This window comes from Mus caroli, unplaced genomic scaffold (genome assembly GCF_978045245.1).
Source record: "Mus caroli unplaced genomic scaffold, Mus_caroli_1 scaffold_12, whole genome shotgun sequence".
Taxonomy (NCBI): domain Eukaryota; kingdom Metazoa; phylum Chordata; class Mammalia; order Rodentia; family Muridae; genus Mus; species Mus caroli.
The window spans coordinates 75,102,631-75,129,384 of record NW_028227267.1 but is presented as its reverse complement, the minus strand read 5'-3'; the positions used below and the strand labels follow the sequence as shown (position 1 = coordinate 75,129,384).

Sequence of the window (26,754 nt, the reverse complement as noted above, 5' to 3'; positions counted from 1 at the left end):
ATCCAGTCCAGAAACAGAAATGAACAGTCTCAGGTGCTGAGAGGGGTTATGCAGTCTATCAATATACCAATAGTGACAATTCTAGAGAAGAAAAGCATGGAGGGTGGCAGAGATTAAAGGGAAAAAATGGCCAAAATCTTGACAGATTTGGTTGAAAGCATTAACCAATATCCAAGAAGCTTAATAAACTTTGAAATGGTAAACTCAGAAATTAGCACTTAATAGACACTGTATTAAGTTAGTTTTCCATTGTTATAGCCAAACACCTGAAGCATCATGGTAGGAGTATGTGAGAAAAAGAAATCAATGATATGGGGAAGACAAACAGTGGGGAAGGGCAGGTCTGGGTCTTTTTTAAGATAAATCATTGTCAGTGCCAAGGCCCCATCTTTTAAAGGTTCCATTATCCCATCAGCACACTCACACTGTAGGCCAGGCAGGAACCTTTGCTGGACAAATGGTCCAAGTCAAACCATCAAAAGCGTAGACAACTCTTTCTAAGAAGAATGACAAATAACTCATTGTGTAAGAAGGGTTACTGGTGAGATTAGAACCGACTCCTCACCAGAAATCAGGGAGGCCAGAAGCACCAAGATAACATATTCAAAATCACAAAAGAAACAGTAACTGAGAAATCCATTATCTGGTGAACTATTCTTCAAAACATGAAGAAGAAATTAAGACATTTCAAGATAACAAAAACAAGAGCATTCATCCATAGCTGAACTGCAGTACAAGTACATTAAGGCTGATATAAAAGCTCACTAGACAGCAATTCAAATTCATCCAAAGAAACAGACAATTAGTAACGGAAACTGCATGGGTAAATATGAAGACAACATAAACATGCTTTGTCTGTCTTTCTTTTACTGCCTTAAAAGACATGTTTATAAAACACCGATGATAAAGCAGTCAATGAACTATTTTTGGTGACTGTATGTTTTTGTGGTTTAATGTGTATGTGTGTGTGTGTGTGTGTGTGTGTGTGTACACGCGCACGCACGCGCACATGTTTGTGGAAGGATGTCAGAGGTCAACCTCAGGCATCATGGCGCAAGAATTTTTGTCCTTGGATTATTAAACAGGATCTTTTATTTCATCTGAAACATACCAGTTAAGTGAGGGTGGCTTATCAACCTGTCTACCTTGCCAGCACTGGAATCACAAACGTTTGACATTACACTCAGCTTTTTTTATGTGGGTTCTGAGAAACAAACTAGGTTCTCATGTCACGCTTGCATGGCTACCCCTTTATTGGTTTCACTATCACAAAAACCCAGACTTATATATAAGGATATAATTCATATGACAATAATAGCACAAAATAGGTAGGAGGGATCAGATGAAGAGTGTTTTTAATATTGAAGCAAAGCTTTGTGCTGTGCATGTGGATGTGATGTGTATATATATATATAAATATATATATATATACACACATATATGTGTGTGTATGTATGTGTGTGTAAGTAAACATTAATCTGAACTATAACCATGAGCTTCTCTACCCACACCCCAGTTTCTGAAATAATGACTCCAAGACTTAATTATATATGAATAAATGACTAGCCCATAAGCTTCAGCTTGTTCCCCAAATAGCTCATCAATTAATCCATTTATTCTATTCTATGAGTGCCACGTGGCTAGTGACTTCTCAGTTTCATGCATCTGTCTCCTCAGAGTTCAGGGTGAATCTCTTCCCATGCCTGACTCTATTCCAGAGCTCCTCTCTCAATACTACCTCCTAGTTCCTGCCTCAGCTCATTGGCCAATCAGCTTTCTTTTTTTTCCTATTTTTGGTTTTTCGAGACAGGGTTTCTCTGTATAGGCCTGTCTGTCCTAGAACTCACTATGTAGACCAGGTTGGCCTCGAACTCAGAAATCCGCCTGCCTCTGCCTCCTAAGTGCAATCGGCTTTTTATTGACAGGCAGTGCTTCCATATAATACACAAGAGATTCTACATTTCCTCCTTTTAGTCCAATAAAAGGCTATTTCTCTTTCAATAATAAACTATAAACAATAACAATTATAAAACTATAAGGTAAGATTACATGCATAATGTCCAGTTCATATGTATTTGGCAGTCTTGAAGAAAATATTCCATTATATATTCTATCTTGATAAGTTTCAAGTTCTTTACCTAAATTAGTTTCTATCATAACTTGGATTACCAATGTAGAGACATCTTAGATGTTAAAACATTTTCATAAATCATAAACAACTTAATGTTAATTGTGAGACTGTAACTATCTAGTCTTCAACTCCATCAGAGACCTGATAAGAATTAAATATTAGCTGAATATGCAGGAAGTACAGGCAAGAAGCTTCCATAACTGTAAAAATGGCAGAGAAAGCTGTCTGTCTGAAGTCCTCTAAAACTTCTCTGTCACTGAAGCCTCATCATCAGCCTTCTGGCCCAGAATATCTGACAGACTTTTCTGTGAAGCAGGAAATATGAAGGACTGCTTTCCCTATCTTGGCAAAGCTTGGCAGTCAACTTCCTTGCATCTAAAATGTCCAGTTTGGCCAGCAGGCTATCATGGGTTGAGGTATGGGCAGTTTCTTGCCCCTCTTTCCCCTCAGATAATGTTAGTCACCAGCCCAAGGGGACAAAGAGAGCAGAGGAGGGTTCAGAGGGCCATGAGTATAGTGAAATGACCTCCGGAGACTGCTGCAGTAAGACAAGTCTACTTTATCGTTTCAGGGATAGGGCATGTAAGGGCTTTTATACGGGTATGGGTGGAAAGGGATAATTGGTCATAGTATCAAATGAGCTGGAAGGGCTGACTGGTTATAATAGAGCATCTAATTATCATGCAGGTGGGAAGCCAGAGAAGGACCTATGTGCTGAGTTATGCAGTCTCACAGGGAGTTCTGTACAAGTTCACTTTTCAGACAAGGCCAGCCACAGTTCCTGTGTTCAGGGACACTTTCCAGACAAAGACACTCTCCAGAGGTAGGACAGGGAAGCCCTGCTGAAAAAGAGAGTCCCCCATTTTGTGCCAAGCTCAGAAAGTCATTTGGTCATGGAAATACTGCTACCTTAATAGCAGGGTTCCCCAACAATGGCCAGCTTGTCTCCCATGAAGCAAACTCCATAAGGAGATTCTTTGATGCTCATCATCTTCAGTAGAATGGGGGAGCTGTTAGGAGCAGACCAGTCTTATTGTCAAAAATCCTTTTATTAATGAAAGATCTTTAAATGCCATATTCTGTAGATCTCTAGTCTTTGACAACATCTGTCTGTCTATACTGTATTTGAATTGTTTATTTCTAACTATTTACTATCTGTTCAACCTAGGAAGCATATTTCTGTAATTAGCTAAACTAGTATCTAACATGAACACAAGATTGATTATCTGACTACTAACTTAGATTCCTTAATTGGCCTAAACAGTTTGTAGTGGCAGCTTTTAAAAGGACTAGAACTTAACACCGCAGTTTTAAGAATTACATAGTAGTGTGTAGCAAAATATAACCTTACAACTGTATCACTATACAAAGTCTATACCATGGTTAAAATCTTTGTCTTGTTGATGTTCTTTGGTTTAAAAGTAGAAACAATAATCTCTCCTTTTATACTATAATTTCTATATCCCTCTTTTCTTCTTTGCATCCCTTCTCCACCCCCTATTACTCCTTAGAATAAGAAGAACAGAGGAAAGGAAAAAAAAAAAAAAAGAAAGAAATCTCTGAATCTAACCTCCCTTATTTTGTTTCCTCCCTGACCAAGACCATTTAACAACTTGCAATCAACTCCCCTTTAATGACGATCGTAACCCAATGAGTGAACAAAAACCATCCATCCCGCCTTTTGGGAAAGAGGCATCACTCTCATAAAATGCCTTTCTTCTGATTAGGGGCATAGTTTGTCCTTTTTTGTAGGGGAGGGCAAGAAAACTGAGATATTGGTTAGTCTTAAGAAAGCTTACTGTAACCAATTTTCAGTGCTTAAATGAAATCCTGGCTGGAACAGTCTGAAAGGCTAGACTAGTTGAGGTTGGCAGCTTTTTTTGAAGCTGCTCTGGCAGTTTCAATAAAACAGCTATGAAGGCAGTCTGAGGTTACATCCGGCAGGATGGTAGAGTAAATATGTCTCAGCATCCTTTTCAGCATCCCCAATGGTGAATCTTGTCAGGGATGCTTGTCTGGTTGTTTTTCTCTGTGAATATATAAGCTTTTAGAGGTAATACACATTTTTGCATTTTCACATGTATGGAATGTGCAGCGCACATAAGTTAGCTAAATATGACAGCCTGCTCTCTGTTTGAGCAGGTAAGTTATCTGTCTGTCTTTATAAGTTTGCTAAGCCATTTGAAAGAATGGTATGATAAGTTCTGAGGATTCTGAAGCCAACAAGATTTACTGGCTATACTTAGCTGAAGTCCTAGCTAGAGACATTTTCATGTCTGCAGAGTTTGGAGTTTGCCCAGCTGGTTTTTTTGTGTTGCTTTGGTCCAGTATTTCCTTGCTATGGAATTATGGAATGGTAGTAAATACCTTGTGTGTTAGAGGTATGTGCTCTGCTGCTTGATTTTGATTTCATAGGGATTACATTTAAGAGATTAAAATTCAGAAAAGACTTTGAACTTTTAACATTGTGGAGACTGCTAAAGACTATGGAGACTTTTGAAGTTGGACTAAATGTATGTTGCATTATGCTATGTTTAGGTATTGGTCCCCATGTTTAAACAAGCCTATATGGGGGCCAGCATGTGAAAATGCGGTGGCCCAGGGAATGGCACTATTAGGAAGTGTGGCCTTGTTAGAGTAGGTGTGGCCTTGATAGAAGAAGTATGTCCCTATGGAAGTGGACTATAAGAACCTCCACCTAGCCATGTGGGAGTCAGTTTTCTCATGTTTGCCTTTGGAACATGAGGTGTAGAACTTTCAGCTCCTCCAGTGCCATGCCTGCCTGGACACTGCCATGCTTCTCACCATGATGATAATGGACTGAACCTCAGAACCTGTAAGCCTGCCCCAATTAAATGTTTTCCTTTATAACAGTGGCCTTGGTTATGGTGTCTCTTGACATAAATGGAAACCCTAACTAACACAGTGGTGCTGTAGGCCTTATTTCCTCTGTCTTTATCTTAATATCTTAATTTTATTTATAAATTCTTCTAATGTTTTCTAAGGCCTGTCTCCATTTTTCATATTTTTCTTCTTGTATCTCTATCATGTTATTTCTTTTTTATTCTTTTTTTTTTTTGTTGTTGACATCTTTATTCATACATATTAACCATTCATGCTTTTTTCCCCTTGCCCTCAGCAAAACTACTTTAAAAATAGAGAATTCTACAGACAAATCCACATTGAAAATTATAGACAGTCAGTCTCAAATAATATTGTCTGCTTTGCGTTTGGAAGCAGCTGGTAGATGTAGCATGGGGCTAGCTACATTTTTTTTTTTTGTGGAATGCTTTTTTTTTGATTTTTAATATTTTTATTACATAATTTCCTCAATTACATTTCCAATGCTATCCCAAAAGTCCCCCATAGCGCCCCTACCCACCCATTCCCATTCTTTTGGCCCTGGCATTCCCCTATATTGGGGCATATAAAGTTTGCAAGTCCAATGGGCCTCTCTTTCCATTGATGGCCGACTAGGTCATCTTTCGATACATATGCAGCTAGAGACAAGAGCTCCGGGGTTCTGGTTAGTACATCATGTTGTTCCAACAATAGGGTTGCAGATCCCTTTAGCTCCTTGGGTACTTTCTCTAGCTTCTCCATTGGGAGCCCTGTGATACATCCAATACCTGACTGTGAACATCCACTCCTGTGTTTGCTAGGCCCCGGCATTGTCTCACAAGAGACAGCTATATTTGGGTCCTTTCAGCAAAATCTTGCTAGTGTATGCAATGGTGTCAGCGTTTAGAAGCTGATTATGGGACGGATCCCTGGATACAGCAGTCTCTAAATGGTCCATCCTTTCATCACAGCTACGAACTTTGTCTCTGTAACTCCTTCCCTGGGTGTTTTGTTCCCAATTCTAAGAAGGTGCACAGTGTCCACACTTTGGTCTTCATTCTTCTTGAGTTTCATGCGTTTAGCAAATTGTATCTTATATCTTGGGTATCCTAAGTTTTGGGCTAATATCCACTTATCAATGAATACATATTGTGTGAGTTCTTTTGTGATTGTGTTACTTCACTCAAGATGATGCCCTCCAGGTCCATCCATTTGGCTAGGAATTTCATAAATTCATTCTTTTTAATAGCTGAGTAGTACTCCATTGTGTAAATGTACCATAATTTCTGTATCCATTCCTCTGTTGAGGGACATCTGGGTTCTTTCCAGCTTCTGGCTATTATAAATAGGGCTGCTATGAACATAGTGGAGCATGTGTCCTTTTTACCGGTTGGGACATCTTCTGGATATATGCCCAGGAGAGGTATTGCTGGATCCTCCGGTAGTACTATGTCCAATTTTCTGAGGAACCGCCAGACTGATTTCCAGAGTGGTTGTACAAGCTTGCAATCCCACCAACAATGGAGGAGTGTTCCTCTTTCTCCACATCCTCGCCAGCATCTGCTGTCACCTGAATTTTTGATCTTAGCCATTCTGACTGGTGTGAGGTGGAATCTCAGGGTTGTTTTGAGTTGCATTTCCCTGATGATTAAGGATGTTGAACATTTTTTCAGTTGTTTCTCTGCCATTCGGTATTCCTCAGGTGAGAATTCTTTGTTCAGTTCTGAGCCCCATTTTTTAATGGGGTTATTTGACTTTCTGGAGTCCACCTTCTTGAGTTCTTTATATATATTGGATATTAGTCCCTTATCTGATTTAGGATAGGTGAAGATCCTTTCCCAATCTGTTGGTGGTTTTTTTGTCTTATTGATGGTGTCTTTAGCCTTGCAGAAGCTTTGTAGTTTCATGAGGTCCCACTTGTCAATTCTCGATCTTACAGCACAAGCCATTACTGTTCTATTCAGGAATTTTTCCCCTGTGCCCATATCTTCAAGGCTTTTCCCCACTTTCTCCTCTATAAGTTTCAGTGTCTCTGGTTTTATGTGAAGTTCCTTGATCCACTTAGACTTGACCTTAGTACAAGGAGATAGGAATGGATCTATTCACATTCTTCTACATGTTAACAACCAGTTGTGCCAGCACCATTTGTTGAAAATGCTGTCTTTCTTCCACTGGATGTTTTTAGCTCCCTTGTCGAAGATCAAGTGACCATAGGTGTGTGGGTTCATTTCTGGGTCTTCAATTCTATTCCATTGGTCTATTTGTCTGTCACTATACCAGTACCATGCAGTTTTTATCACAATTGCTCTGTAGTAGAGCTTTAGGTCCGGCATGGTGATTCCACCAGAGGTTCTTTTATCCTTGAGAAGAGTTTTTGCTATCCTAGGTTTTTTGTTATTCCAGATGAATTTGCAGATTGCACTTTCTAATTCGTTGAAGAATTGAGTTGGAATTTTGATGGGGATTGCATTGAATCTGTAGATTGCTTTTGGCAAGATAGCCATTTTTACAATGTTGATCCTGCCAATCCATGAGCATGGGAGATCTTTCCATCTTCTGAGATCTTCTATAATTTCTTTCTTCAGAGACTTGAAGTTTTTATTATACAGATCTTTCACTTCCTTAGTTAGAGTCACGCCAAGATATTTAATATTATTTGTGACTATTGAGAAGGGTGTTGTTTCCCTAATTTCTTTCTCAGCCTGTTTATTCTTTGTGTAGAGAAAGGCCATTGATTTGTTTGAGTTAATTTTATATCCAGCTACTTCACCGAAGCTGTTTATCAGGCTTAGGAGTTCTCTGGTGGAATTTTTAGGGTCACTTATATATACTATCATATCATCTGCAAAGAGTGATATTTTGACTTCATCTTTTCCAATTTGTATCCCTTTGATCTCCTTTTGTTGTCGAATTGCTCTGGCTAGGACTTCAAGTACAATGTTGAATAGGTATGGAGAAAGTGGACAGCCTTGTCTAGTCCCTGATTTTAGAGGGATTGCTTCAAGCTTCTGACCATTTACTTTGATGTTGGCTACTGGTTTGCTGTAGATTGCTTTTATCATGTTTAGGTATGGGCCTTGAATTCCTGATCTTTCCAAGACTTTTATCATGAATGGGTGTTGGATCTTGTCAAATGCTTTTTCCGCATCTAACGAGATGACCATGTGGTTTTTGTCTTTGAGTTTGTTTATATACTGGATTACGTTGATGGATTTCCGAATATTGAACCATCCCTGCATCCCTGGGATGAAACCTACTTGGTCAGGATGGATGATTGTTTTGATGTGTTCTTGGATTCGGTTAGCAAGAACTTTATTGAGGATTTTTGCATCAATATTCATAAGGGATATTGGTCTGAAGTTTTCTATCTTTGTTGGGTCTTTTTGTGGTTTAGGTATCAGAGTAATTGTGGCTTCATAGAATGAGTTGGGTAGAGTACCTTCTGTTTCTATTTTGTGGAATAGTTTGTGAAGAACTGGGATTAGATCTTCTTTGAAGGTCTGATAGAACTCTGCACTAAACCCATCTGGTCCTGGGCTTTTTTTAGTTGGGAGACTATTAATGACTGCTTCTATTTCTTTGGGGGATATAGGGCTGTTTAGATCATTAACCTGATCTTGATTCAACTTTGGTACCTGGTATCTGTCTAGGAACTTCTCCATTTCATCCAGGTTCTCCAGTTTTGTTGAGTATAGCCTTTTGTAGAAGGATCTGATGGTGTTTTGGATGTCTTCAGGATCTGTTGTTATGTCTCCTTTTTCATTTCTGATTTTGTTAATTAGGATGCTTTCCCTGTGCCCTCTAGTGAGTCTGGCTAAGGGTTTATCTATCTTGTTGATTTTCTCAAAGAACCAGCTCCTTGATTGGTTGATTCTTTGAATAGTTTTTCTTGTTTCCACTTGGTTGATTTCACCCCTGAGTTTGATTATTTCCTGCCGTCTACTCCTCTTGGGTGAATTTGCTTCCTTTTGTTCTAGTGCTTTTAGGTGTGTTGTCAAGCTGCTAATGTGTGCTCTCTCTAGTTTCCTTTTGGAGGCACTCAGAGCTATGAGTTTTCCTCTTAGAAATGCTTTCATTGCGTCCCATAAGTTTGGGTATGTTGTGGCTTCATTTTCATTGAACTCTAAAAAGTCCTTAATTTCTTTCTTTATTCCTTCCTTGACCAAGGTATCATTGAGAAGAGTGTTGTTCAGTTTCCACGTGAAGGTTGGCTTTCTATTATTTATTTTGTTATTGAAGATCAGCCTTAGTCCATGGTGATCTGATAGGATGCATGGGACAATTTCAATATTTTTGTATCTGTTGAGGCCTGCTTTGTGACCAATTATGTGGTCAATTTTGGAGAAGGTACCATGAGGTGCTGAGAAGAAGGTATATCCTTTTGTTTTAGGATAGAATGTTCTGTAGATATCTGCCAGATCCATTTGATTCATAATTTCTCTTAGTTTCACTGTGTCCCTGTTTAGTTTCTGTTTCCATGATCTGTCCATTGGTGAAAGTGGTGTGTTGAAGTCTCCCACTATTATTGTATGAGGTGCAATGTGTGCTTTGAGATTTACTAAAGTTTCTTTAATGAATGTGGCTGCCTTTGTATTTGGAGCATAGATATTCAGGATTGATAGTTCCTCTTGGAGGATTTTACCTTTGATGAGTATGAAGTGTCCCTCCCTGTCTTTTTTAATGACTTTGGGTTGGAAGTCAATCTTATCAGATATTAGAATGGCTACTCCAGCTTGTTTCTTCATGCCATTTGCTTGGAAAATTGTTTTCCAGCCTTTCATTCTGAGGTAGTGTCTATCCTTTTCTCTGAGATGAATTTCCTGTAAGCAGCAAAATGTTGGGTCTTGTTTGTGTAGCCAGTTTGTTAGTCTATGTCTTTTTATCGGGGAGTTGAGTCCATTGATATTAAGAGATATTAAGGAAAAGTAATTGTTGTTTCCTGTTATTTTTGTTGTTAAAGTTGGCATTCTGTTCTTGTGGCTGTCTTCTTTTAGGTTTGTTGAGGGATTACCTTCTTGTTGTTTCTAGGGCGTGGTTCCTGTCCTTGTATTGGTTTTTTTCTGTTATTATCCTTTGAAGGGCTGGATTCGTGGAGAGATAATGTGTGAATTTGGTTTTGTCGTGGAATACTTTGGTTTCTCCATCTATGTTAATTGAGAGTTTGGCTGGGTATAGTAGCCTGGGCTGGAATTTGTGTTCTTTTAGTGTCTGTATAACATCCGTCCAGGATCTTCTGGCTTTCATAGTCTCTGGTGAAAAATCTGGTGTAATTCTGATAGGCTTGCCTTTATATGTTACTTGGCCTTTTTCTCTTACTGCTTTTAGTATTCTATCTTTATTTAGAGCATTTGTTGTTCTGATTATAATGTGTCGGGAGGTATTTCTTTTCTGGTCCAGTCTATTTGGAGTTCTGTAGGCTTCTTGTATGTTCATGGGCATCTCTTTCTTTAGATTTGGGAAGTTTTCTTCTATAATTTTGTTGAAGATGTTTGCTGGTCCTTTGAGTTGAAAATCTTCATTCTCATCCACTCCTATTATCCGTAGGTTTGGTCTTCTCATTGTGTCCTGTATTTCTTGTATGTTTTGAGTTAGGATCTTTTTGCATTTTACATTTTCCTTGATTGTTGTGCCGATGTTCTCTATGGAATCTTCTACACCTGAGATTCTCTCTTCCATCTCTTGTATTCTGTTGCTGATGCTCGTATCTATGGATCCAGATTTCTTTCCTAGGGTTTCTATCTCCAGTGTTGCCTCATTTTGGGTTTTCTTTATTGTGTCTACTTCCCTTTTTAGGTCTAGTATGGTTTTGTTCATTTCCATCATCTGTTTGGATGTGTTTTCCTGTTTTTCTGTAAGGACTTCTACCTGTTTGATTATGTTATCCTGTTTTTCTTTAAGGATTTGTAACTCTTTAGCAGTGTTCTCCTGCAATTCTTTAAGGGATTTTTGTGCTTCCTCTTTATTGTCTTCTGCCTGTTTAGCAGTGTTCTCCTGCATTTCTTTAAGTGTGTTATTAAAGTCCTTCTTGAAGTCCTCTATCATCATCAGGAGATATGCTTTTAAATCCGTGTCTAGCTTTTCCGGTGTGTTGGGGTGCCCTGGACTGGGCGAAGTGGGGGTGCTGGGTTCTGATGATGGTGAGTGGACTTGGTTTCTGTTAGTAAGATTATTACGTTTACCTTTCGCCATCTGGTAATCTCTGGGGTTAGTTGTTATCGTTGTCACTGTTTAAAGATTGGAGCAGAAGCTGTGTTCCACTCACCAGCAGTCTCTAAATCCTGCGGCGGGGGTCGTGGGTAGCTGACGGTACCCCGGTGCTGGTCCAGCCGGAAGAGGCCTGTGGTCCTACTCAGGCCGGTTTTCTGCTTCCCTAACTAATGCAGTCTCTGGTCCCGCGTGCAATTGGATTGGAGCAGAAGCTGTGTTCCACTCTCCAGAAGTCTTAAGATCCTGTGGCGGGTGTTGTGGGTAGCTGGTGAGTGTCAGCCGACCCTGCGCCCCAGCTGCCCTGGTGCTTTTCTGACCGGAAGAGGGTTGTGGCCCTATGTAGGCCGGATTTCTCTCTCCCCAACCAGAGCAGTCTCAGGTCCCGCGTGATTGGACTGGAGCAGAAGCTGTGTTCCACTCACCAGCAGTCCCAAAATCCTGCGGCGGGGTGTGGGTAGCTGGCGGGTGTCAGGCAACCCTGCGCTCCCGCTACCCCGGCGCTGATCCGGCCGGATGAGGCCTGTGGCCCTACTCAGGCCGGTTTCTGCTTCCCTAACTAATGCAGTCTCAGGTCCCGCGCAATTGGATTGGAGCAGAAGCTGTGTTCCACTCACCAGCAGTCCCAAAATCCTGGGCGGGGGTCGTGGGTAGCTGGCGGGTGTCAGGCAACCCTGCGCTCCCGCTACCCCGGCGCTGATCCGGCTGGATGAGGCCTGTGGCCCTACTCAGGCCGGTTTCTGCTTCCCTAACTAATGCAGTCTCAGGTCCCGCGCAATTGGATTGGAGCAGAAGCTGTGCTCCACTCACCAGAAGTCTTAAGATCCTGTGGCGGGTGTTGTGGGTAGCTGGCGAGTGTCAGCCGACCCTGCGCCCCAGCTGCCCTGGTGCTTTTCTCACCGGAAGTGGGTTGTGGCCCTATGTAGGCCGGATTTCTCTCTCCCCAACCAGAGCAGTCTCAGGTCCCGCGTGATTGGACTGGAGCAGAAGCTGTGTTCCACTCACCAGCAGTCCCAAAATCCTGCGGCGGGGGTCGTGGGTAGCTGGCGGGTGTCAGGCAACCCTGCGCTCCCGCTACCCCGGCGCTGATCCGGCCGGATGAGGCCTGTGGCCCTACTCAGGCCGGTTTCTGCTTCCCTAACTAATGCAGTCTCAGGTCCCGCGCAATTGGATTGGAGCAGAAGCTGTGTTCCACTCACCAGCAGTCCCAAAATCCTGCGGCGGAGGTCGTGGGTAGCTGGCGGGTGTCAGGCAACCCTGCGCTCCCGCTACCTCGGAGCTGATCCGGGTGGATGAGGCCTGTGGCCCTACTCAGGCCGGTTTCTGCTTCCCTAACTAATGCAGTCTCAGGTCCCGCGCAATTGGATTGGAGCAGAATCTGTGCTCCACTCACCAGAAGTCTTAAGATCCTGTGGCGGGTGTTGTGGGTAGCTGGCGAGTGTCAGCCGACCCTGCGCCCCAGCTGCCCTGGTGCTTTTTTCTCTTTTTTTATTCTTATTTATAAATTTTTCTAATTTTTCTTCTAAAAGTTGTCCAAGTAAGTCACTTATCTCTTTCTCTTTTGTTTCTATACTTAAACCATCTAAAATGGCATAATATAGAGTCCAAAAGCTCTGTCATTGTGCCTCTCATCTTTATGTCTTATTTCTTTAAATATATTTAATTCTCTCTTTAAGGACTTCATTTTATCATTATAAACTATTTTTCTATGATTATTTATACCCAATTTCATTTCCCTTTTATTATTTTCAGTAATACTCTACTAGTTCAGAAGTTTGGAGCCTTTCAGTCCCACTTTAGCTCTGGGAAAATCTGCAGGCTCCTCAGGCCAGCTTGTGTCTGTGACTAACTCCACCCCTTGCCTTGGTCTAGCAGGTGCTGTTGCTGGGTCACTAAGCTCCACCCACTTCAGGGTCAAATTCTTTCCCTGGACAATCATAGGCTTTTCTCCTGTGGACCTGAGTTGGGCTGTCTGGCTCTCTCTGCAACTGTGCTATGCTTGGAGAAGCTGTAGCTACAGGGCATTCAGTCTCCTGTCCAACAGAGACCTTGAGGCACCTCCAGCACCTGCCTATGGATTATTAGCTCACAGGCCACCCCCTCTTAAAAGGGATTTTAGCTTCTGCCCTGCTAGAAAACTGCTCTGGGAAGTGTTTCTTTCCAGCCTTTCCAGCTGCTTTCACTGCTTTCTTGCCTGGCTTTCTGAACTTTCTCAGGCCCTACTGTTGAGGTTTGGTCTTTTGCTATGCTAAATACTGGTTGCACTAAATGGTTATTTTAAAAGAGTGGACTTTGGGGCTGCAAAGAAGGCTCAGCAGTTAACATCACTCACCACTCTTGTAGAAGACCCAGACTCAGATCCAACACAGATATCATGATCGTTTATAATTTCAATTCCAGGAGATCTAATGCTCTTCTGCCCTCTAAAGGCACATGCATATGCTCAAACATACACATAAAATAAAATAAATCTTTTTTAATGTGAACTGTATAGTGTATGGATTGAATTTCAATAAAACAATGGAAAGGTTCAACAAAATGGATGAACTTCAAATTCATCTTCTTAATGGAAAGAAGCCAAATACATATACACATATGCACACATACACAATACACAAACATACACAAACATGCATACACATACAATCATGTATACACATATATATATACACATACAAGCATACAAACACATACACAAACATGAACATGCACATAAAAGACATGCACATACATGCTTACACACATACAAAACATGTACATGCACACACAAACATGAACATACATACAAAACATGCATAAAACACACACATACACTCATACATACCATAATGATACTATTTTTGTAAAGCTGAAAACGAAGTTCAGCTGACTTAGTACGGCAGAGAAGAGAGCAGTGGTTTCCAGGTAGGGAAAAGCAGACGTAATGAGAGTCATCTTGATGTGTATACGACTTCATAAAATGATCAAAACTGACCAAATTAGAGGCTTCCCTTTATCATGTGCATTTTATTGTACCTGACATCCAACTCAAGCCACAGTATGGGACGCACGTGGACACTTCTGCCTCTCGCAGGCTTCACAATGCCAAAGCCCACAACAGAAGCCAAGGCAAACACTGTGTAGTACAGACCAGCATAGAACCCATGATGGCACACTGGGTTTACACCAGCCACTCTAACTTGTGTATGGTAATGCCCATAATGAAATTCTCAAATATATTCATTCACAAATAACTGTTCTTACTGTAGTTCTGTGGGACAAGTTCTGGATTCTTGGGAGTTTTCAGCTTGTAGGACACATCTCCAATACTAACCGTTTCACCTAAAAAGAAAGAAAAAAAAAATACATTCATTACAATAGACAAGTGACACAGATTACACTCTAGCAATGATAACTCTCTTGACCTCCAAGGAGGGATGTCACACAAACGTACAATGCACACGTCTCTAACATTTCTATAAACAGCATAAGTTATATCAGAGAGAAGTAAATAATGAGAAAATTATATTTCAGGAGTTAGGCTGCCACATAGATTAAATTATATTAACCATCTTAAATTTATGTTAATATCAATACTAATACAAGCAAAAATAATACAGAAAAATATTTTTAAAAGCTTGACTTTTTATATGTATTTGCTTACACTAGGAGGAGAATACACACATGAAGGCCATAGAGCCCATCTTACAGGCCCGAACAGATGCCCATCTCACTGTCCCTGACAAGACTTTATTTCTAGCTACTCTTATGGTTTGACTCTATGTCCCCCGTGGACTCGTGCCTTGAACACATTATCCCTACCTGGTGGCACTGTGTTAAGAGATTCTGGAGGCTTTAGGAAGCAGAAGCTAGGTGAGGAGAGCAAGCCACTAGAGTTGAGTCCTTAGGGTACCTCTGCCACTTCTTTCTCTAGTCCAGGCCCGACAGGGCTAAATAGAGTGCCCTTTGCCAGGCTTTCCCCACCATAATGGACTGTAAGTCAAATAAATGTGTGTTCCTCTAAACTGTCTGTGTCAGATAACTGGTTTGCAATGATATGAAAACAATTCAGAAAACTGGTACCAAAACAATGGGAGCAAGACAGCTCCATTCTATAGACACTTCGGGTTACAGACCCAAAGAAAATGTGTCTACATGCCCCAGTAGAATGTACTGTCAGCTTTGAGAACACTCAAGCTTTATGACAAACTTTATATAATTGGTGAACTCAAAGAGCTTATATGCAAAAGTCTTGGCCCACCAAGATGTGAGCCAATACCCAGCCTTTGTTCTTTCTGCTTCTTGGCTCTTCCTCCCCACGTCATGGTGGCCTTTTCTCCACCAGCAGGCTTTCCTGAGCCCAAGCTCTTGCACCTGCCCCATCAATCAATCAGAATTCCCTCACATATTCAAATTAACACCTCCCAGATGACTAATTTATATATAGGTAGGACTAAATTTGCCAGATTCCTAGGACATAATGATGCCTGCTCCAACACACTATTTGGCAGCTGGTTTTCATGACCCCTTTTTGCTGCAATTAATCTCCTCAAAAATTCCGCTTGTTTGCCCTTCTTCTGTTGCCCATGCCCATCATCCTTCATGACTGTGCAAAAGCAAACTCAACTTGGACCCAGAAAATGAATAACAAAGAGGGGTCATTAATGTGACTGAACCTGACTGCGCAGTTCTTAGCTCATTGGAACTATGTGGGCAGGGAGTTTGGAGATGCAGGCTAGAGAAGTCCAAGGATGCTGTAAGCTCAAGAGTTGATCTATCAGGAGCTTGGGTGACCAGAAGAGCGACACAAAGTCACCCCGTGAAGACGTTACTCACAAAGCTTTAGATGGGAAAACAACTTTATAAAGAACAGATTACAGGGTTCTCACGATATGCTCTGAGAAAGGACTTTTCTATATTCTGTCCATATAATGTGAATTTGAGTGAGGCTGATTTCAAAATAACAGAGTAATTAATTTGACAGAAGAAATTTCAAAACTTTATAGTATTCAGGCTGTGGCATGGTTACTGTTATCTTTTTAGCCAATCTTTTAATGAAAATAAGAAAAAAAAAGCAGAATGGAAGGACCTCAATACTATGTAATCTGGACAAGAAAGGAACATATTAAAAGTTGATCTGGAAGCCAAGGGGTGGTGTTACATGCCTTTAATTCCAGCACTCAGGAGACAGGCAGATCTCTGAATTCAATGCCAGCCTGGTCTGCAGAGTGAGTTCCAGGACAGCCAGGGCTACAAAGAGAAACCCTGTCTCAGGAAAGAGAACCCTGTCTCAGGAAAAAAAAAAAAAAAGCATACGGCTGGTTTTGTTTTTCTCTGCCGACTCCACTGAGGATGAAACCAGGACTCAGGCAAGAACTCTACCATACAGCTATATTCCAGTCCTTAGCACATGGTGGGGGTGGAGGGAGGGGGTGGAGGTGGAGATGGACTTATACTAGGGATTGAATAAAAGGCCTCTTACTTGCTAAGTAAGAACTCTACCACTGAGCTACATCCCAAGTCAGGAGTAGGTAGTGAAAGAAAAATGGACAATTAAAAAGAAACCAAGACGATAGGTGCCTTGAGGGTGGTGTTTCAGGAATTAGAGGAACTTCTGCTCTAAGTTCCACTGTATTGATGTAAAACCTCCTTTGAAAGACTTTCCCTGAAGAAGACGGAACTGCTGGGACACTCTGCTTATACAAGGAGGCCTAGGAAGGGCTGGAGAGATGAGAGGGCTCAGCCAAGCCACAGGGGTTGAGCTGACTCTAAACAGCACACTGTACACCAGACTCTAAACAGCACTGCTATGTGCACAAATTGACTTCCATGGTCTTGGCTTTAGTTTGACCTTCCAATGGTAATCTCCCACTCCTTCTTAGAATATGCCATTGTATATTAAAAGCATATGATTTTCTTTTTAATTTTACAGAGATTCAGCTGAGTTTGACCAGAGTATCAGAAGAGACTTTGAATTTGGACTCTGGAATAATACTGGAAGTGTCAAGATTGAAGGCACTGTTAGATATTAACTAAATGCACTATACTCGTGAGATGGCAATGAGCCTTTGTGAACAAGGGCACAGTTTTATGAAATCTTTTAATGTTCACCATGGGTTCATGATGTGAACATTTGGCCCCCAAGTAGCAGTCCTATTTGGGGAGGTTCTAGACACTTTAGATGAGTCCTTACTAGAGGAAGTACGTTATTTGGTGTGTCTTTGAGGTATTTTTCCACAGCTGTTTCCCCACCCGCCTCAATGAAGGCTAGATGGCTCCCACACAGTGACAGACTGAGCCCTCTGAAATCATATAAGCAAAATAAATTGTTCCTGCCTTAAATTGCCTGTGTCCAGCATTTGGATTACAATGAAGAGAACAATTAACTAATGAAATCATCCAAACCCCAGGAGGACAGATTTCACATTTGTTCAGAGCTTTCACAAAATCAAGTTCTCAGCAGCCTACCCTCAACATTCATTATTTCTAAATAATAAACAGAAGTCAGACCAAATACCATAAACATTGAGAATTTCTAGATAAGACAAGTGAAAGAAAGTTCTACACAGTTCTGTTTTGTAAGGAATGTTAATCTCTGACTACAGTGCAGACCTAAGTCAATCTCCCTCTACTTTGCTCTCTCCAAAAGCCAAACTGGCAAAGTCCTGGCATCTAGAAATTTGTCTAGAAAGGTCTCAAAGACATGCAGAAAAAGTAGTTATTCCAAGTGCTCATCCCTCCGCCTGGCTAGTTCAGAGCTGCTGAGGTACACTAGACACCAGAACCACAGGCTGTGGCAATGACCAAGACAGCTAACACTTGTTCAACACTTCCTTCCTTCAAGTCCTTTATAGTCTCAAAATAACCCTCTAAAACAGAGCCTTGAAATGAGAAAATCTGAGACTCTTAAAAAGTTGGAGTTTTTTGTTTTGTTTTGTTGCTTCTGTTTTTGTTTTTGCTTTTTCAAGACAGGGTTTCTCTGTGTACCTTGGCTGCCCTGGAACTCACTCTGTAGATCAGGCTGGCCTCGAACTCAGAAATCTGCCTCCCAAGTGCTGGGATTAAAGGCGTGCACCACCACGCCCAGCCAGAAAGTTGTTTTTTATAGATGATAAAATTTATTAAAGACTCAGGAAAAACTGAGAGAAGAAAAGCCACTCTACACAACGGTAAGTCCTTTTAGGTCTAATGTTAGCTGCCAGAAGGAGCCATGGCAAAACACACTGAAAAAAATCATGAGGGTTGCAAACTTCCTCCACAATCCACTAGGCCATCCCCACAGGCCACATTTTCTTCCTTCTCATCACAGGAGTTCTTAAGCATCACAGTGCCCACCATGTGGAACCTGCAGACTCAGCATCTCCAAGCAGACCCCTGAGACTCTATGTAGCACAGGGACCTTTACTGCAGCAAGTACCAGGGAGTCATCTCTTCCCTTTCTCCCTCACTCTTCTTCATATAAAGTATTCACAGTCCTAACATTGTGGAATTGTAACTGGAAGACTGAGTTCAAAGGCAGCCTATGCTACATACTGAGACCCAACCTCAAATGAGTTTTTAAAAGCTTTATAATAAAGTTAGCACATGCAATGTTAGGATTATATACTATAACCTCTTCATTGAGGTGTTTTGTGGTTGGAGGTGTTGTCTGTTTTGGGGATTGAGGGTTTCTTGCTGTTGCTGCTTAAGATGGGGTCTCAAGTATCCAGGCTGGCCTCCATCTGTCTACACACCCAATATTCTAATCACCTCTTGAGTGCTGGCATTGTGGCACATACCACCTCATCCAGTTTATGCAATGGGATTGAACCCAAAGTTTTATAAATGTTGAGAAGTGTTCTACCAATGAAGCTACATCTCCAATTGCCTTTACAAACGTTTAAAAAGAAGGAAAGTTTTTCTTCTGTAGTGAGAACTGAACATCTGATCTTTCCACTAAAACTACTCCCAGCTGTACTAATGGCAACTTAAGATCCTTCTTTTCCACTTACAACACAATCCATGGTAGTCCCAGGCAGCCTTCTCTCGAACACCCCACAGGCCTACTGTTTTAGGCTTTGTTCTTCACCATCTAGCATCTAAGGAGGCAATATAACAGCCAAATGCAGTCAGAGTCAAATCATGCTGGGTTCCGTTAATGACCTCGAAAGGGTGTTTCTAATCTGCATTTCCTCTCTGAGCTCATCTCCAGTTATTCTCACTTATCCAACTCCAGCCACACTCTGCTCACTAGACACTGACTGTCTGCTAGGGTTTCTATTGGTCTGATAAAACTCTGTGCCCGCAACAGAGAAGCTTGGGAAGGAAAGGGTTTCTTAGGCTTACACTTGCATGTTACTGTTAATCAGTGAAGGAAGTCAGAACAGGAACTCAAACCTAGTAGGAAACTGAAGGAGGAGCTGAAGCAGAGGACATGGAGGGATGCTCCTCTGCTTACTGGCTTGCTCCCCAAGTCTTGTTCAGCCTGCTTTCTTATAGTACCTAACACGACTAGACCAGACGTGATACGACCCACACCTACCATCCCATCACCAATCAAGAAAACACACCACAGGTTTGCCCACAGGCCAGTCTGCTGGGGACATTTTCCAACAGAGGTTCCCTCTTCCCACATAACCCTAGCTCATGTTGAGGTGACATACTGAACATGCTAAATTATTTTCAGGCCTTGGCACTACATTTTCTACTGAACAAAACCCTTTCCCTAAGAAGAGCCATTTGTCAGGTTGCTAATAAGAACAAACGGAATACTGGTAGGTTCAAAATGAGAAACTGAAAGTACATGATCACTAGTCACACGCACCATTCTGGGCAAAATCCTGTATTAACATACTTTCAAACTCTCCTTTCCTTTTATCCAGTTAAACGTTCTGGAGAAAACCAAACACGCTCAGGGGCATTTGTCTGCCACCACACCCCGCTCTCTAGGACAGGAGGTTACTTGGGCTGGCCTTTCCTGTGCTATGAAGCTCAGCCTGGCCTTGAACTTATAATATAGCTCAGGTTGACCTAGAACAACCCCTTATGCTCCATCTCTACAGTGCTGGGACTATAGGACTGTACTGCCACACCTGCCTGCCATCTTTAGAAACGCAAGGTGAGCATGGCCAGAGGCTTTCTTGACTACCATTGTTACAATATGAGCAGAGTATGCCCCAAAATGTTCCAGTACTCAGTTTTAACTTTTCAAACATGTGTTTTATGACCTTAAGCTAAGAATGCCAAAAAAAAAAAAAAAAAAAAAAAAAAGTGAATACCTTCCCTTCTTAACTGTAAACTGAGTAGGCACAGGAATATGCCCACAAAATCCTTTCCCATGATTATATATAGACTTCCAGAAAAAAAAAAAAAGACCTCCATCTTCCTTTCTTTTCCTCAAGGGGAACATTGCTTTGGGAGTAACTCCATGCAGCTCTTAACTGCTGCACATAAGAAATCCTTCTCGATCCGGCCGGATCAGCACCGGGGTAGCTAGAGCCCATGGTCGGCTGACACCCGCCAGCTACCCACAACCCCCGCCACAGGATTTTGAGACTGCTGGTGAGTGGAACACAGCTTCTGCTCCAGTCCAATCACGCGGGACCTGAGACTGCTCTGGTTGGGGAGAGAGAAATCCGGCCTACATAGGGCCACAACCCTCTTCCGGTCAGAAAAGCACCAGGGCAGCTGGGGCGCAGGGTCGGCTGACACTCACCAGCTACCCACAACACCCGCCACAGGATCTTAAGACTTCTGGAGAGTGGAACACAGCTTCTGCTCCAATCCAATTGCACGCGGGACCAGAGACTGCATTAGTTAGGGAAGCAGAAAACCGGCCTGAGTAGGACCACAGGCCTCTTCCGGCTGGACCAGCACCGGGGTACCGTCAGCTACCCACGACCCCCGCCGCAGGATTTAGAGACTGCTGGTGAGTGGAACACAGCTTCTGCTCCAATCTTTAAACAGTGACAACGATAACAACTAACCCCAGAGATTACCAGATGGCGAAAGGTAAACGTAATAATCTTACTAACAGAAACCAAGTCCACTCACCATCATCAGAACCCAGCACCCCCACTTCGCCCAGTCCAGGGCACCCCAACACACCGGAAAAGCTAGACACGGATTTAAAAGCATATCTCCTGATGATGATAGAGGACTTCAAGAAGGACTTTAATAACACACTTAAAGAAATGCAGGAGAACACTGCTAAACAGGCAGAAGACAATAAAGAGGAAGCACAAAAATCCCTTAAAGAATTGCAGGAGAACACTGCTAAAGAGTTACAAATCCTTAAAGAAAAACAGGATAACATAATCAAACAGGTAGAAGTCCTTAATGAAAAACAGGAAAACACATCCAAACAGATGATGGAAATGAACAAAACCATACTAGACCTAAAAAGGGAAGTAGACACAATAAAGAAAACCCAAAATGAGGCAACACTGGAGATAGAAACCCTAGGAAAGAAATCTGAAACCATAGATACCAGCATCAGCAACAGAATACAAGAGATGGAAGAGAGAATCTCAGGTGCAGAAGATTCCATAGAGAACATCGGCACAACAATCAAGGAAAATGTAAAATGCAAAAAGATCCTAACTCAAAACATACAAGAAATACAGGACACAATGAGAAGACCAAACCTACGGATAATAGGAGTGGATGAGAATGAAGATTTTCAACTCAAAGGACCAGCAAACATCTTCAACAAAATTATAGAAGAAAACTTCCCAAATCTAAAGAAAGAGATGCCCATGAACATACAAGAAGCCTACAGAACTCCAAATAGACTGGACCAGAAAAGAAATACCTCCCGACACATTATAATCAGAACAACAAATGCTCTAAATAAAGATAGAATACTAAAAGCAGTAAGAGAAAAAGGCCAAGTAACATATAAAGGCAAGCCTATCAGAATTACACCAGATTTTTCACCAGAGACTATGAAAGCCAGAAGATCCTGGACGGATGTTATACAGACACTAAAAGAACACAAATTCCAGCCCAGGCTACTATACCCAGCCAAACTCTCAATTAACATAGATGGAGAAACCAAAGTATTCCACGACAAAACCAAATTCACACATTATCTCTCCACGAATCCAGCCCTTCAAAGGATAATAACAGAAAAAAACCAATACAAGGACAGGAACCACGCCCTAGAAACAACAAGAAGGTAATCCCTCAACAAACCTAAAAGAAGACAGCCACAAGAACAGAATGCCAACTTTAACAACAAAAATAACAGGAAACAACAATTACTTTTCCTTAATATCTCTTAATATCAATGGACTCAACTCCCCGATAAAAAGACATAGACTAACAAACTGGCTACACAAACAAGACCCAACATTTTGCTGCTTACAGGAAACTCATCTCAGAGAAAAAGATAGACACTACCTCAGAATGAAAGGCTGGAAAACAATTTTCCAAGCAAATGGTATGAAGAAACAAGCTGGAGTAGCCATTCTAATATCTGATAAGATTGACTTCCAACCCAAAGTCATTAAAAAAGACAGGGAGGGACACTTCATACTCATCAAAGGTAAAATCCTCCAAGAGGAACTATCAATCCTGAATATCTATGCTCCAAATACAAAGGCAGCCACATTCATTAAAGAAACTTTAGTAAATCTCAAAGCACACATTGCACCTCATACAATAATAGTGGGAGACTTCAACACACCACTTTCACCAATGGACAGATCATGGAAACAGAAACTAAACAGGGACACAGAGAAACTAAGAGAAATTATGAATCAAATGGATCTGGCAGATATCTACAGAACATTCTATCCTAAAACAAAAGGATATACCTTCTTCTCAGCACCTCATGGTACCTTCTCCAAAATTGACCACATAATTGGTCACAAAGCAGGCCTCAACAGATACAAAAATATTGAAATTGTCCCATGCATCCTATCAGATCACCATGGACTAAGGCTGATCTTCAATAACAAAATAAATAATAGAAAGCCAACATTCACGTGGAAACTGAACAACACTCTTCTCAATGATACCTTGGTCAAGAAAGGAATAAAGAAAGAAATTAAGGACTTTTTAGAGTTCAATGAAAATGAAGCCACAACATACCCAAACTTATGGGTCGCAATGAAAGCATTTCTAAGAGGAAAATTCATAGCTCTGAGTGCCTCCAAAAGGAAACTAGAGAGAGCACACATTAGCAGCTTGACAACATACCTAAAAGCACTAGAACAAAAGGAAGCAAATTCACCCAAGAGGAGTAGACGGCAGGAAATAATCAAACTCAGGGGCGAAATCAACCAAGTGGAAACAAGAAAAACTATTCAAAGAATCAACCAATCAAGGAGCTGGTTCTTTGAGAAAATCAACAAGATAGATAAACCCTTAGCCAGACTCACTAGAGGGCACAGGGAAAGCATCCTAATTAACAAAATCAGAAATGAAAAAGGAGACATAACAACAGATCCTGAAGACATCCAAAACACCATCAGATCCTTCTACAAAAGGCTATACTCAACAAAACTGGAGAACCTGGATGAAATGGAGAAGTTCCTAGACAGATACCAGGTACCAAAGTTGAATCAAGATCAGGTTAATGATCTAAACAGCCCTATATCCCCCAAAGAAATAGAAGCAGTCATTAATAGTCTCCCAACTAAAAAAAGCCCAGGACCAGATGGGTTTAGTGCAGAGTTCTATCAGACCTTCAAAGAAGATCTAATCCCAGTTCTTCACAAACTATTCCACAAAATAGAAACAGAAGGTACTCTACCCAACTCATTCTATGAAGCCACAATTACTCTGATACCTAAACCACAAAAAGACCCAACAAAGATAGAAAACTTCAGACCAATATCCCTTATGAATATTGATGCAAAAATCCTCAATAAAGTTCTTGCTAACCGAATCCAAGAACACATCAAAACAATCATCCATCCTGACCAAGTAGGTTTCATCCCAGGGTTGCAGGGATGGTTCAATATTCGGAAATCCATCAACGTAATCCAGTATATAAACAAACTCAAAGACAAAAACCACATGGTCATCTCGTTAGATGCGGAAAAAGCATTTGACAAGATCCAACACCCATTCATGATAAAAGTCTTGGAAAGATCAGGAATTCAAGGCCCATACCTAAACATGATAAAAGCAATCTACAGCAAACCAGTAGCCAACATCAAAGTAAATGGTCAGAAGCTTGAAGCAATCCCTCTAAAATCAGGGACTAGACAAGGCTGTCCACTTTCTCCATACCTATTCAACATTGTACTTGAAGTCCTAGCCAGAGCAATTCGACAACAAAAGGAGATCAAAGGGATACAAATTGGAAAAGATGAAGTCAAAATATCACTCTTTGCAGATGATATGATAGTATATATAAGTGACCCTAAAAATTCCACCAGAGAACTCCTAAGCCTGATAAACAGCTTCGGTGAAGTAGCTGGATATAAAATTAACTCAAACAAATCAATGGCCTTTCTCTACACAAAGAATAAACAGGCTGAGAAAGAAATTAGGGAAACAACACCCTTCTCAATAGTCACAAATAATATTAAATATCTTGGCGTGACTCTAACTAAGGAAGTGAAAGATCTGTATAATAAAAACTTCAAGTCTCTGAAGAAAGAAATTATAGAAGATCTCAGAAGATGGAAAGATCTCCCATGCTCATGGATTGGCAGGATCAACATTGTAAAAATGGCTATCTTGCCAAAAGCAATCTACAGATTCAATGCAATCCCCATCAAAATTCCAAATCCATTCTTCAACGAATTAGAAAGTGCAATCTGCAAATTCATCTGGAATAACAAAAAACCTAGGATAGCAAAAACTCTTCTCAAGGATAAAAGAACCTCTGGTGGAATCACCATGCCGGACCTAAAGCTCTACTACAGAGCAATTGTGATAAAAACTGCATGGTACTGGTATAGTGACAGACAAATAGACCAATGGAATAGAATTGAAGACCCAGAAAGGAACCCACACACCTATGGTCACTTGATCTTCGACAAGGGAGCTAAAAACATCCAGTGGAAGAAAGACAGCATTTTCAACAAATGGTGCTGGCACAACTGGTTGTTAACATGTAGAAGAATGCGAATCGATCCATTCCTATCTCCTTGTACTAAGGTCAAGTCTAAGTGGATCAAGGAACTTCACATAAAACCAGAGACACTGAAACTTATAGAGGAGAAAGTGGGGAAAAGCCTTGAAGATATGGGCACAGGGGAAAAAATTCCTGAATAGAACAGTAATGGCTTGTGCTGTAAGATCAAGAATTGACAAGTGGGACCTCATGAAACTACAAAGCTTCTGCAAGGCTAAAGACACCATCAATAAGACAAAAAAACCACCAACAGATTGGGAAAGGATCTTCACCTATCCTAAATCAGATAAGGGTCTAATATCCAATATATATAAAGAACTCAAGAAGGTGGACTCCAGAAAGTCAAATAACCCCATTAAAAAATGGGGCTCAGAACTGAACAAAGAATTCTCACCTGAGGAATACAGAATGGCAGAGAAACAACTGAAAAAATGTTCAACATCCTTAATCATCAGGGAAATGCAAATCAAAACAACCCTGAGATTCCACCTCACACCAGTCAGAATGGCTAAGATCAAAAATTCAGGTGACAGCAGATGCTGGCGAGGATGTGGAGAAAGAGGAACACTCCTCCATTGTTGGTGGGATTGCAAGCTTGTACAACCACCCTGGAAATCAGTCTGGCGGTTCCTCAGAAAATTGGACATAGTACTACCGGAGGATCCAGCAATACCTCTCCTGGGCATATATCCAGAAGATGTCCCAACCGGTAAAAAGGACACATGCTCCACTATGTTCATAGCAGCCCTATTTATAATAGCCAGAAGCTGGAAAGAACCCATATGTCCCTCAACAGAGGAATGGATACAGAAATTATGGTACATTTACACAATGGAGTACTACTCAGCTATTAAAAAGAATGAATTTATGAAATTCCTAGCCAAATGGATGGACCTGGAGGGCATCATCTTGAGTGAAGTAACACAATCACAAAAGAACTCACACAATATGTATTCATTGATAAGTGGATATTAGCCCAAAACTTAGGATACCCAAGATATAAGATACAATTTGCTAAACGCATGAAACTCAAGAAGAATGAAGACCAAAGTGTGGACACTGTGCACCTTCTTAGAATTGGGAACAAAACACCCAGGGAAGGAGTTACAGAGACAAAGTTCGTAGCTCTGATGAAAGGATGGACCATTTAGAGACTGCCGTATCCAGGGATCCATCCCATAATCAGCTTCTAAACGCTGACACCATTGCATACACTAGCAAGATTTTGCTGAAAGGACCCAAATATAGCTGTCTCTTGTGAGACGATGCCGGGGCCTAGCAAACACAGGAGTGGATGTTCACAGTCAGCTATTGGATGTATCACAGGGTTCCCAATGGAGAAGCTAGAGAAAGTACCCAAGGAGCTAAAGGGATCTGCAACCCTATTGTTGGAACAACATGATGTACTAACCAGAACCCCGGAGCTCTTGTCTCTAGCTGCATATGTATCGAAAGATGACCTAGTCGGCCATCAATGGAAAGAGAGGCCCATTGGACTTGCAAACTTTATATGCCCCAATATAGG

General features: G+C 41.3%; 1 protein-coding gene across 1 annotated transcript in view; it reads right to left on the bottom strand.

Moving 5' to 3' along the window:
- The window catches only part of Vwa8 (von Willebrand factor A domain containing 8), a 360,138-nt gene that overhangs the window by 319,689 nt on the left and 13,695 nt on the right, over positions 1-26,754 (bottom strand). Inside the window, exon 2 of the mRNA XM_021181216.3 lies at positions 14,420-14,497. Within this exon, the coding sequence (XP_021036875.1) occupies positions 14,420-14,497 (78 nt within the window). The remainder of the gene's footprint in view (positions 1-14,419; positions 14,498-26,754) is intronic.